The 12,819-nt window shown below is 46.9% G+C and overlaps 2 protein-coding genes across 7 annotated transcripts in view; both read left to right on the top strand.

Moving 5' to 3' along the window:
- Positions 1-12,819, top strand: part of GHRHR (growth hormone releasing hormone receptor) — a 395,967-nt gene that overhangs the window by 263,591 nt on the left and 119,557 nt on the right. The window lies entirely within an intron of this gene.
- The window catches only part of ADCYAP1R1 (ADCYAP receptor type I), a 134,533-nt gene that overhangs the window by 32,947 nt on the left and 88,767 nt on the right, over positions 1-12,819 (top strand). For all 6 annotated transcript variants that reach the window (XM_083467073.1, XM_083467070.1, XM_083467072.1 and 3 more), the window contains exon 2: positions 2,340-2,495. In XM_083467073.1, coding sequence (XP_083323199.1) covers positions 2,415-2,495 — 81 coding nt within the window. In that variant the 5' untranslated portion in view covers positions 2,340-2,414. The remainder of the gene's footprint in view (positions 1-2,339; positions 2,496-12,819) is intronic.

Here is a 12,819-nt window from a genome sequence, read left to right as displayed (position 1 = left end):
TTGATCTTAGCTACAGTTTGTGGAGAGTGGCCAGCTTTCATAACCCGCAGTTTAGGTTGTTAAGATTAAGCATGGCTTGTTGGATTTGGACAAACGGACCAGCAGTGGTTAATCGGAAGCAGAGAGCTTCCAAATTCTTCCTCGAACCTTGCGATGTCTCATTCAGGTCACGATAAACTGTGGCTTATTGTGATGCCTAAATGCAGCCTCTCCAAGAGAGGACTGGAGAAGAGAGTGCACTCAGAGGTTTTCTGAATCACTTCCCTTCCTCCATTCATTCAGGAGATGAGTAATGCGGTGATTTTATTTTTTCATTAATACAAATCATTCTGGTTCCCAAGCATTGCTGTTTTGCCAGAAAGCTGCAGCCAAGGTTGAAGTAGGAGGGAATACTGAACAACACTTGAATAGAGAGCAGCTTCCACTATTATTTCCATTTATTTATTTATTTTCTCTCTCATTTTTTTACTTCAACATTCTCTTCCTGACGTTCATTTCTTTATCTCTCTCGGCTCCTGTTCCTGCTTCGTCTCCACGCTGTAATGTTAAATGCGCTCACACTTATCCAATGAAAACCAGTCTGCTTTGAACTTAACCTTGGCCAAATCCATAAAACAGGACAGAGGTGGGGAAACCGAGGGCCACATGCCAGTGGTGGGCAGGGCCAGGGTTAAATTGGGAGGAACATTGGGTGGAAGTTTTTCCACTGAAAAGTAGGCTGCAGCCCAGCCACACAAAGGCCAGATGTTTCTACATAAACCGCTGTCAATTGTAAGGGCAGGTGGGCGTGGCTTGAGCAAAATGGCATCACAGGTGAATTGGGGAGGCCTCTTGTGCCTTATTAGGCCTACGGACTTGAGCTTCCTCATTGTTTCCTTCGATCAATAAAACAGGAGTTGAGAAAGATTGTGTGCCCCTTCTCCTCTAACTCCAGCTCAGAGCCAGTAGATGGCTTCTCCCAAGGCTTCATTGCCCCAGCAAGACCCACCTTCTAACCCCTCCTCAAGTTGGTCTTCCAAGAAATGTGATTGGAGGTCATTGAATGATCTTGGACCATTAATGGCCTTTCTGCTTTGCTGCAGTCTTTCTGCTTACCAGTCTCTTATGGCGGTGAGGGGAGGAAATAATGTATGACAGGCAGGAAATAATGTATGATAGTGATCTACTATCCAGTATAAAAAAAACTGGCAGTGATCTACCACCCTCTGAAGTAATTGAAGTTCAATCAATCAATCAATCTTTATTTCACAGACACAGTAGTTATGTTTGGGTAGCTTCATGACAGATCCAAATAGTTATTAGATGGACAAGTAACTAAACAAGTGAGAAAAGTCAAACTATGTATATTTGTATTAGTTTACACAGTTGTGAGGAGCCAGTCAGAGTGCACCAGTCTCTCTCTCTCTCTCTCTCTCTCTCTCTCTCTCTCACACACACACACACACACACAGCATCCCCATTCCCTCTCTCCACCTCAGTCTTTCCCCTAAAAAGGTAAAGGGACCCCTGACCATTCGGTCCAGTCGTGGCCAACTCTGGGGTTGCAGCGTTCATCTCGCTTTATTGGCCGAGGGAGCCGGCGTACAGCTTCCGGGTCATGTGGCCAGCATGACTAAGCCGCTTCTGGCAAACCAGAGCAGTGCACGGAAACGCCGTTTACCTTCCCGCTGGAGTGGTACCTATTTATCTACTTGCACTTTGATGTGCTTTCGAACTGCTAGGTTGGCAGGAGCAGGGACCAAGCAACGGGAGCTCACCCCGTCGTGGGGATTCAAACCACCGACCTTCTGATCGGCAAGTCCTAGGCTCTGTGGTTTAACCCACAGCGCCACCCGCGTCCCAGTCTTTCCCCTACTGTTGCTTTAAATCACAGTTGACTTCGTGCAGCCTGCGACCGACAAAAATCAGTCCGTGATCTATGAGTTGATTGTGATTGACGTGTTGGACATGCCTGATGTATGACATCTTGAGCTTCTTGAAGGAAGTGTGGGTGCAACTATGGCTGATAAAAAAACTCCTTGCCAGATAAAGACATTGTTAGGCAAGTTCTGGAAGAAGCCATGAGCCCCACATCTTCTCTTCCTCTTTCGATCACTGCACTTATAAGACAAAATCTTGACACCTGCATGCTTGCTTCCATACTTCCGCCCTTCCAACAATATGTTCCTAGACCGTGAATGCAATTTGTTCATGTGGCCAAAATGACCTTTCGTTTCTCTCACGGAAACTCGGCAGTTTATCAGCGTTCCGTCGCTCGCATCTTTGATTCCATTGTACCAGAACCTTGCCTCTATCTTGCCTCCTTTATACAATGTTTTCTCTTTCTTTCTTTTTTGCAGAGATTTGAAGAGCTCGAGGCAAAATCTTCTGGGCTCCTCACATTCCAGTCACAGGAAAAGATCTAAATCTGTTTCATGAAGACTGCGGTTTGGTTGATTGTCAAGATGATCGCCTGCTGGAAAACCTGTGTCCTGGCAGCCATTTTTCTTCCTCTGGTAAGTAACCCTACGAGTGTTGCCATCACACCGAGCTACCCTGCTACAACCTGCATTCTTTTAGGGTAGATACCCTGGTTGCCTATGCAACTCTCCATTCCCACAACCCAGAGGTTGTTCAAGTGTGGAAAGGGGAAAGGAAAAGACCATTTCCTGAATGCACATTCATGGTATTTTCAGCTGTGAGGGAGACATTTAACCTTTCAGTTTTCAGGAGTGAGGAAGCTGTGCTTAGGTGAAGGGAGCCTCATATGAATATAACCAGACTCATGGATATCCGCATGAATTTTTCCAGGGTGGGGGTCAAGTTTAAACACTGAAAGGCAGGGGTGCAGACCAGCGTGTCACCTAAAAATGGAATAACGCCTGCACATTTTCTTTCATATATCAGGTTTTACAAATTCTAAAAGCCTTTTTTAAAAAGGAATCTGGAGATTATGTTTCATGGCGGGACTGAGCAGGGCAACTGTAAAAAAAGGTAAAAGGTAAAGGACCCCTGGACGGTTAAGTCCAGTCAAAGGGGGCTATGGGGTTGCGGCACTCATCTCGCTTTCAGGCCAAGGGAGCCAGCGTTTGTCCACAGACTGCTTTCCAGGTCATGTGGCCAGCATGACTAAACCGCTTCTGGCGCAATGGGACACTGTGACAGAAACCAGAGCACACGGAAATGCTGTTTACCTTCTCACTGCAGTGGTACCTATTTATCTACTTGCACTGGTGTGCTTTCAAACCGTTTGGTTGGCAGGAGCTGGGACAGAGCAACAGGAGCTCACTCCATCTTGGGGATCTGAACCTCCGGCGTTTTGATAAGCAAGCCCAAGAGGCTCAGTGGTTTAGACCACAGTGTCACCTGTGTCCCTACTGTATCTCTTCCTCGCTGCAGGTGTTTATGCCCAGATCCCTCCAATGTTTGGCCCCGTGGTGAAGAGATTTGAGTAGAGAGTCTCTTGACATGTAGAATTGTGTCCTGAACTTGTTGACCAAATTGTCTTCCGGTATAAAGATATTCAAGTGAGCTATTGTCCGTGGGGGCGGGGGGTGGGGCGGAGACCAGGGGACTCCCTTGGCTTGGCCAGTAAACAAACAAATAAAAATCAGATAAACAGTGAGTTAAATCTTTGATTCTTGGGGCTCTGTTGCTGCAAACTCTTAGTGGTAGTACAGTGGTGCCTCGCAAGACGAAAAGAATCCGTTCTGTGATTCTCTTCGTCTAGCGTTTTTTCGTCTTGCGAAGCAAGCCCATTGACGGATTAGCGGATTAGTGCTATTAGCGGCTTTTAGCGGCTTTTAGCGGCTTTTAGCGGCTTTTAGCGGCTTTTAGCGGCTTTTAGCGGCTTATCTGCTGATCGGATCAGCCGATAAGCGGCTTAGCGGCTTAGAAAAGGGGGGGGGAGGGGAAAACCCAGCAGGAACTCGCAAGGCATTGTCGTCTTGCGAAGCAAGCCCATAGGAAATTTGTTTTGCAAAGCACCTCCAAAACGGAAAACCCTTTCGTCTAGCGGGTTTTCCATCTTGCGAGGCATTCGTCTTGCGGGGCACCACTGTAGGTTATCTTCATTTTTTTGAGGGGCTGCTGGCACCAGGTCCTTCAAGCGGATTATATGGACTGCAAACCTATCTTTTGAAGGAGGCAATAATTGTAACTTCACATTGTAAAGAGTGTCCGAGTTGGTGAGAAATGATATGAATCTTTGGAGAGAGAGAGAGAGACAGAGATAATGTTTTTCCATTAACACTACTTTGCCTTTGTTCTTTCGGAGCCAATATGTTCATTACAAGAGCGATGCTGGGTCATTAATTTTCTCTAATGTTGTTCATGGTGGCCTACAATGGTGGCGTTTGCAAAGCAGTTGCTTCTGGATTTCTCTGCCTGCCAAGACAGTTATTTGCTCGCAATTCAAAGAGACCTATTGGGCTTGCACAGTTTTGGAAGCCCCGTGACACCTTCTATGTTGTCATCCTCTGTTGTCCTGCCCTGTGTATTTGCAGACTCAGATTAATTCTTATCCATATATAAATGAGAGCTGCAACCAACACCCCAAATGCACTATTCATTTAAAGCACTAGCATACAAGTACTTTAAATACTCGTGGCTTCTCCCCACCCCACAAGAATCCTGGGAATTGAAGAATAAGAGACCTTATATAGCTCGCTGAGCATCACCTCATCCCCTTCTCACATGACTTGTTCAGTCTTCAGTTTAACATAAAAAGGTAAAGGACCCCTGATCGTTAAGTTCAGTTGCGAATGACTCTGGGGTTGCGGCTCTCATCTCGCTTTACTGGCCAAGGGACCCGATGTTAGTCTGCAGACAGTTTTTCCAGGCCATGTGGCCAGCATGACTAAGCCACTTCTGGCAAACCAAAGCAGTGCACAGAAATGCCATTTACCTTCCCTCTGGAGTGGTACCTATTTATCTACTTGCACTTTGACGTGCTTTCAAACTGCTAGGTGGGCAGGAGCTGGGACCGAGCAACAGGAGCTCACCCCGCTGCGGGGATTCGAACCGCCAACCTTCCGATCGGCAAGCCCTAGACTCAGTGGTTTAGACCACTTTGCCACCCGCATCCCTCTGTTTAACATATGATGGGATGGATTCAAGGAGGATAGGTCCACCTGCAGGTTATTGTCATGATGACTACATTCTCCCTCCACTGTCAGAGTCAGTTTGCCCCTGAATATCATTTTCTGGGGATCTCATGGAATCTCAGCTTCATCTAATGGAATCATAGATTTGGAAGGGACCTTGTGGATCATCTAGCACAAGCCCTTGCAATGCAGGAATATGCAGCTGTTCCATGTGGAGATCGAACCTGCAACTTTCAGCACCATGCTCTAACCAACCACCATAACGTGAGGCGTAGGACCTTCATATCTATGGGACCGCCTCTCCTGGTATGCCCTGCGGAGGACCTTGAGGTCCACAAATAACAACACTTTGGAGGTCCCGAGCCTCAAGGAGGTTAGATCGGTTTCAACTAGGGCCAGGGCCTTTTCAGCACTGGCCCCGACGTGGTGGAACGCTCTGTCACAAGAGACCAGGGCCCTGCAGGACGTGACATCTTTCCACAGGGCCTGCAAGACAGAGCTGTTCCACCTGGACTTTGGTTTGGACTCGGTCTGACCCTTATGTTTCCCTCCCCTTATGGTCTTGATTTATCAGCTACTTTAAAATGAGGCTGCATTTTAAATTGCATTTTAACCTGTATTTTAAATTGGTTTCCCCCCCTTTCCCCCCTCTCTTTTTCACCTATTATGTTTTTACTGTGATTTTATTTGTGTTAGCCACCCTGAGCCCGGCTGTGGCCGGGGACGGCGGGTATAAATTATTATTATTATTATTATTATTATTATTATTATTATTATTATTAGTGTGTTGCACTCAGTCCTGGTTTGTGGGCTTCCAATGGAAATCTGGCTGGCCACCGTGAGAACAGGATAATGGACTGTGTGGGCCTTTGGTCTGATCTAGCAGCCGAGCACTTACTGTATATTTTGCTCTATAAGACTCACTTTTTCCCTCCTAAAAAGTAAGGGGAAATGTGTGTGCGTCTTATGGAGTGAATGCAGGCTGCGCAGCTATCCCAGAAGCCAGAACAGCAAGAGGGATTGCTGCTTTCACTGCGCAGCGATCCCTCTTGCTGTTCTGGCTTCTGAGATTCAGAATATTTTTTTCCTTGTTTTCCTCCTAGGTGCGTCTTGTGGTCTGGTGCGTCTTATATAGCGAAAAATACAGTAGATTATGGCTGCTGTCAAAGTGTTTTTGCCAGGGAAACCAGGCGAAGCAGCCACTAAGGAAACGCAGGCGTGAAACCTTCAGCGCACATGTCCCCTTTAAGCTGGCTACAAAAGATGCGCGGGAAACAATTTGATTTGTGAGTCACAACGTTGCCTTGAGGGCTTTGAGCTGAATTCTAAAGCGAACTGCAATGCAGGTGTTTGAATTGCCAGTAATGATTCAATCAGGTGGATTTTTGGCGCTAAGGACTGGCACTTCCTCCAGATGCCTTTGTAGCGCTTCAAGGTTGGAGTGTGCAGATAATAAATGGTTCCTGCCTTAGGCTGCGATTAGTATGATAAGGCTGGTTTTTAAGGGAAGGCGCGAGCGGCACTCTGCTGTGCTAATGACAGGGTGTGAAGGAACACTGTGAATGGCAGAGAGGTAAATACAAGCCCGGGAGAATATGGGGAAGAGGAGGGAGGATTGCTCAGTGGTGGAGCTCAGTCGTTGCATCTGCAAGGTCCTCGGTTCAATCCCAGACATCTCCAGTTACAAAAAATCTCAAGAATAGCAGGACTGTCCGTCTGAGACCTTGGAGATTTAGGCAGCACTGCATTCCATCTTCCGGGCATTTCCTTCCATGATAACTTTCACGTTTTATGTGACCTTTCACACAATATAAAAGACACTTCTGAAAATCTAGCGGAATCTAGCAGGCATTTGGTGCTCATTTCTATGTCAATTGCTTCTCAGTTGACCCAGAAATTGAGGGCGTTTTGTACTGTATTTCCACCTGCCCAAGTTTTCATAGATCGTACCATCGCCCCTCCCTTCCCAAATGCAAAGGAGATAAAGGTAAAGGGATCCCTGACCATTAGGTCCAGTCGCAGACGACTCTGGGGTTGCGGCGCTCATCTCGCTTTACTGGCTGTGGGAGCTGGCGTACAGCTTCCAGGTCATGTGGCCAGCATGACTAAGTCGCTTCTGGCGAACCAGAGCAGCACACGGAAATGCCATTTACCTTCCCACCGGAGCGGTACCTATTTATCTAATTGCACTTCGTTCTTTCGAACTGCTAGGTTGGCAGGAGCTGGGACCGGGCAACGGGAGCTCACCCCGACGCAGGGATTCGAACAGCTGACATTCTGATTGGCTAGCCCAGGTTCTGTGGTTTAACCCACAGCGCCACCTGTGTCCCCAAATCACACACGCACACACCAGACAAAATCAACAGACCCTGGAAACAGAAGGGAGAGGCAGGTAATACAATAGTTTCTGCTTCCCGTTGACTTGGTCAGGGTTCTTCTTCACACGAGAAGCAAATAGCACTTGGGGAGAGTTGTTGATATTGGCTTCCCCATCTTCGTCAGGTTTTTGAAAAAGCTCAGCTCAGTGAGGGGCGGGGGGTGCAGGGAAGTAGAAAAAGGAAATGCTGGAAAGAAATTGCAAGGAAATAGACTTGCCTCGAGCCACTTCAGATTCGGCTATTAATAACCAGGACGAGGAAGGAGACTATTCAAGGCTTTAATAAGCGTGTTGCTGAATTTCTGCTGCTGAATCAGCAGCTTGCTTAACTGTGTTGTCATCTTACTTAGGCCCTGGCAGGGAAGTCTACAGGGTGCATTAAAAGCTGGAGGGGAGCTGATGATATACAAATAGGAATATTGATTAAAATTGGACAGGCATGCCTTTTCTGCTGCACTCCTTGAACATACCTTCTCTCATGGACAGATCACACTGCTCTGCCATTTCTGTTTTGGACAGTCTCGTGAGTCTACGACAGGGGTCAGCAAACTTTTTCAGCAGGGGGCTGGTCCACTGTCCCTCAGACCTTGTGGGGGGCCTGACTATATTTTGGGGGAAAAAATACAAATGAACAAATTCCTATGCCCCACAAATAACGCAGAGATGCATTTTAAATAAAAGCACACATTCTACTCATGTAAAAATACGCTAATTCCCTCACCATCTGCGGGCCGGATTTAGAAGGCGATTGGGCTGGATCTGGCCCCCGGGCCTTAGTTTGCCTACCCATGGCCTATGAGATTTTGGAGAGGGCACTCCCTGTATTCCTGTGTCTGTGTCACTGTCTGAGCTGACAAGCTTCATTCTTTCGCTCTGGCTCTCTCTTTAGTTTCCCCTGTGTCCAGAGATCAGGTTATGGCTGCTCCCTGCTGTTTCTCCCTCCTCTCTGCATTTCACTCTTATCTGCTCTCTCTCTGCGCCTGTGTTCTCATTCCCTGTCAGTGAAGGAACAGAACTGACAGCTTGTAAGCTTTTGCAGATGCAGATATCTGCCAATACATACAAAGTATCGCCGTTGCTCCAAATAAACTCCAGCAATTCAAGACGTAACACTGGACAAGTAACACTGACTAACAGACAGGCTGACTTCAGAATCACAGAATGATACTACCGAGTTGACTGCATTAACCACAGATATAGTTGGGGCACTGGGCCCTTACCAGAGCAACTTAACTGGCTGAACAGTAAGAAAATAAGGAGAGCCTCGTATCCTGTTCCCACAGTGGCCAACCAGATCCCGATGGGCAACCAAGAAGCATTTGAGCACAGGAACAACTTTCCTCTCTTGTGGTTTCCAGAAACTGATATTCAGAAGCAGCTGCTTCCAGCTTGGGAGGCGGATCATAGCCATCCTGGCTAGTAGCCATTGATAGCCTCATCCTACAGTGACTGTTAGAATTCGTGCTCCATGATTGCAGTCATGGGATTGTCGTCTATCACATAGCGGTGTGTGTTTTGACTCCACAGAGTGGGAAATGACGGAGACAGGATGTTTGTGTTACTGTGTTCCGTGAAGTGGGACTATTGTCCTTTGTTCTTTTTCTCTTTGTTGTCTGATGCTAGAGAGAGAGGGAGCCATGTTGCAGTGCTCCGTGTGTGTTTATATGTAAATAAAGTAGATTAGCCAAAATGCTGAGTTGCTGAGGTCTGTACTCAAGCTGCAAAGACTCTCCAGATCCCTAAGTGTGCCAGTGTCTGTTGGCATCAGTCACTGTGATGTTTGGCCTGAATAAAGCTTTTGAAGCTCCTGAATGACCGACCAGGAGGGAGGGAACATGCCAGTCAGGCATGTGTCTCTGCGAGGGTCCTACTCGAGTGTAGGACGAGCTCCTGACAGTGACTGGTATAGGTGCAATTTTTCCAGTTTTTGTCCTATCTCTTCCTCTTCCTTTTTTCCTTTACCTCTCTTATTTTTCTCTGTTAGATATAGCAGACATTTTGTGCTATTCCATGCCCCGTTGCAGCCATAGCCATCTGCCCTGGCAGACATTTTGCAACTGGTGCCCACAGCACTTTTCTTAAAACTCAAAACTCTGGCCCCCAAAAGTTGGTGCTCCCATTACCTATCAATTGTTGGGCTGAGCTCCTGGCATCTCAGTGTACATTCACGAGATATGCACTTTATTTAAGGGGCATTGGTTTAAACTCAAGAAAATTAAACCACTGGGAACTATCCCAAATGTCTGGCTTTTGCATCCAGAAATTGGCTTTGAGACATTAAAAAATGGACATTTCCCCCCTATTATTCTTTGCCATTCAAATTTACTCGAGTCTGAGGGACAATGTTTAGCCAAGGTCACCCTTGTCTCAGTGGTAAATTTAAACCTTTCCAGCCTTCTATCAGTGATGGCTCTCTGTCCCCTTCTGCCCTTTTTAATCAACTCACCTGACTCCTTATTTGGAAGAGCAGATGTCTCTCAGTCCTTCGGGCATCTCAGCGCCTGGGCTTTTTTGCCATCTGTTGAAAACTATAACCACCGCTTTTGCTTGCAGGGCATAACTTTCTCCTGCCCTTGGAAAGTCACGGAACGTAGGCAGTTGCCGTATGCCAACTCAATACAGGCACAAGCTGGTGTAGCTATAACTTAATATCATCTACACTAACTGGCAGTGGTTTCAGTCAGAGGGCACCCTGGAGATTCTGGGACTTGAACCCGGGAACTTTGCATGCAACAGAAGTTGTCAGTGTGTAAGCCTGGGGGTCACCGACTGTTTTGGGACAGTGGGTGCTTTGGGATGTTGAGAAACTGTTGTGGGTACTAGTCAGAAAATGGCTGCCTTCAGGGATGGCATTACACTAAAGGGCAGCTTTGAGTTGTGGCATAACACAGAAGAGATGTAGGAAAAAGAGTAGAAGATTAGAAAAAGAGTCTTCTCTGTTTAAAATGGATGGGAGTGTAAGTTTCTGATCCTGGCATCCACTGAAACTTAGGTCTGTCTAAGGGGGTTTGTTCAATGTAGTAGTAGTAGTACATTGAACTAGTAATGATTAGTGATTAGTAATGATTATGATTAGTAATGATAATAATACAGTGGTACCTCGGGTTACAGACGCTTCAGGTTACAGACGCTTCAGGTTATAGACACTCCAGGTTACAGACTCCGCTAGCCCAGAAATAGTACCTCGGGTTAAGAACTTTGCTTCAGGATGAGAACAGAAATCATGCTTTGGTGGTGCAGCGGCAGCAGGAGGCCCCATTAGCTAAAGTGGTACCTCAGGTTAAGAACAGTTTCAGGTTAAGAATGGACTTCCAGAACGAATTAAGTTCTTAACCCGAGGTACCACTGTAATAATATTTATATCCTGCCCATCTGGCTGGGTTTCCCCAGCCACTCTGGGTGGCTTCCAGCAGAATATTAAAATACAATGATTAATCAAATATTAAAGAAGAAGAAGAGTTTGGACTTGATATCCCACTTTATCACTACCTGAAGGAGTCTCAAAGCAGCTAACAATCTCCTTTCCCTTCCTCCCCCACAACAAACACTCTGTGAGGTGAGTGGGGCTGAGAGACTTCAGAGAAGTGTGACTAGCCCAAGGTCACCCAGCAGCTGCATGTGGAGGAGCGGGGATGCGAACCCAGCTCACCAGATTACGAATCCACCACTCTTAACCACTACACCACACTGGCTTCCCTAAACAGGGCTGCCTTCAGAGGTCTTCTAAAAGTCTGATAGTTGTTTATTTCTTTGACATCTGATGGGAGAGCATTCCACAGGTGGGGCGCCTCCACCGAGAAGGCCCTCTGCCTGGTTCCCTTAAACCTCACTTCTCGCAATGAGGGAACCGCCAGAAGGCCCTGAGAGCTGGACCTCAGTGTCTGGGCTGAACAAGGGAGATGGAGATGCTCCTTCAATGTAGGTGATGCTGAATTATTGTAGACAGAAACTGAGCAGGAAATAGATACATTCTCTTATGGATCGTGGATGTTTACTGAGTACTGAGATCCTCTTCAGGTGCCATAGGAATTGGGAACCTTAGTACCTGTGGGTGCCCTGTCAGAGACCCCTAGAGGGAGCAGACAGAGACATAGATTAAGAATCCATCAGGAATGGACCTCTCATTCCCATGCTTCTGGCCCCCACCCCCATGGCAGTTTGGTCCAAAATTGAAACCACTTAGCATGACTGTACAGTGGTACCTCGGGTTACAGATGCTTCAGGTTACAGACGCTTCAGGTTACAGAATGAATTAAGAATGAACTAACCCAGAAATAGTACCTCGGGTTAAGAACTTTGCTTCAGGATGAGCCAGAAATCGTGCTCTAGCGGCGTTGCAGCAGTGGGAGGCCTCATTAGCTAAAGTGGTGCTTCAGGTTAAGAACCGTTTCAGGTTAAGAACGGACCTCCAGAACGAATTAAGTTCTTAACCTGAGGTACCACTGTACCTGTCTGACTGAGAGCATCTCGATGAGAGAGAGAGCATTCCCTGGATTCAATTGTCCACCTGCAACCAAAGTGGCACACTTCAGCAAGAGACATGCCACTGAAGACATAGGATTATTTTTCAGACAAGAGAATCTGAGGAAAGGCTCTTTGGACAACTTTGGGCAGTGATGTCATATCCCCATGGGGCACACTGCCTAGCAGGGCACAGATTCCATAGCAATATGGATGCGACGAGCAAGAGGGCATATCGCTTGGGCTGGTGATGTCACCTGCTGATGTCATGATGCCAGCATTCACAGATGTGTGATTCACAAGTGTGGGAGGATTTGCTGCGAGTCGTGATTCCCCTTCTCTGAAATAACTGCATTTGGCCCCAGATTGCTTGCCTTCTATGAGTGCATAATGCCTTTAAACACGTTAGTCTTGACGTAGCCATAAAGTGATTGTTTTGGATAAATAAGTGCCTTCAGTTGCTCTGGGGAGGGGAGTGTGGTGAATAGACCACATTTATTGCCTGCGCTTCTTCTTCAGTTCTTCACATTCCCATCTAAAGGCTTTGTAGAGACCCTGGAGATCAATTAGCAATAACAAGCTAGATGGATCAGCTTTGATCAGGCCACTCCCTGCATCTAACATTCCTTTAAGGCACAAGAGTGAAATGTTGCTATGCATCGTATGGAGACTGGCAGCAGATCAAAGTGACTGGGGGAACCTAGGGAGATGAGTAGGGTACAAATAAGGTAAAAAGTTAAAGGACCCCTGGACGGTTAAGTCCAGTCAAAGGAGACTATGGGGTTGCAGAGTTCATCTCGCTTTCAGGCCGAGGGAGCCGGCGTTTGTCCACAGACAGCTTTCCGGGTCACGTGGCCAGCATGACTTAACCGCTTCTGGCACAACAGGACACTGTGA

Source organism: Podarcis liolepis (genome assembly GCF_965112155.1).
Source record: "Podarcis liolepis genome assembly, chromosome: 12".
NCBI classification, from domain to species: Eukaryota; Metazoa; Chordata; class Lepidosauria; order Squamata; family Lacertidae; genus Podarcis; species Podarcis liolepis.
The sequence above is the reverse complement of the archived record's forward strand: the minus strand, read 5'-3'. Positions and strand labels throughout refer to the sequence as shown.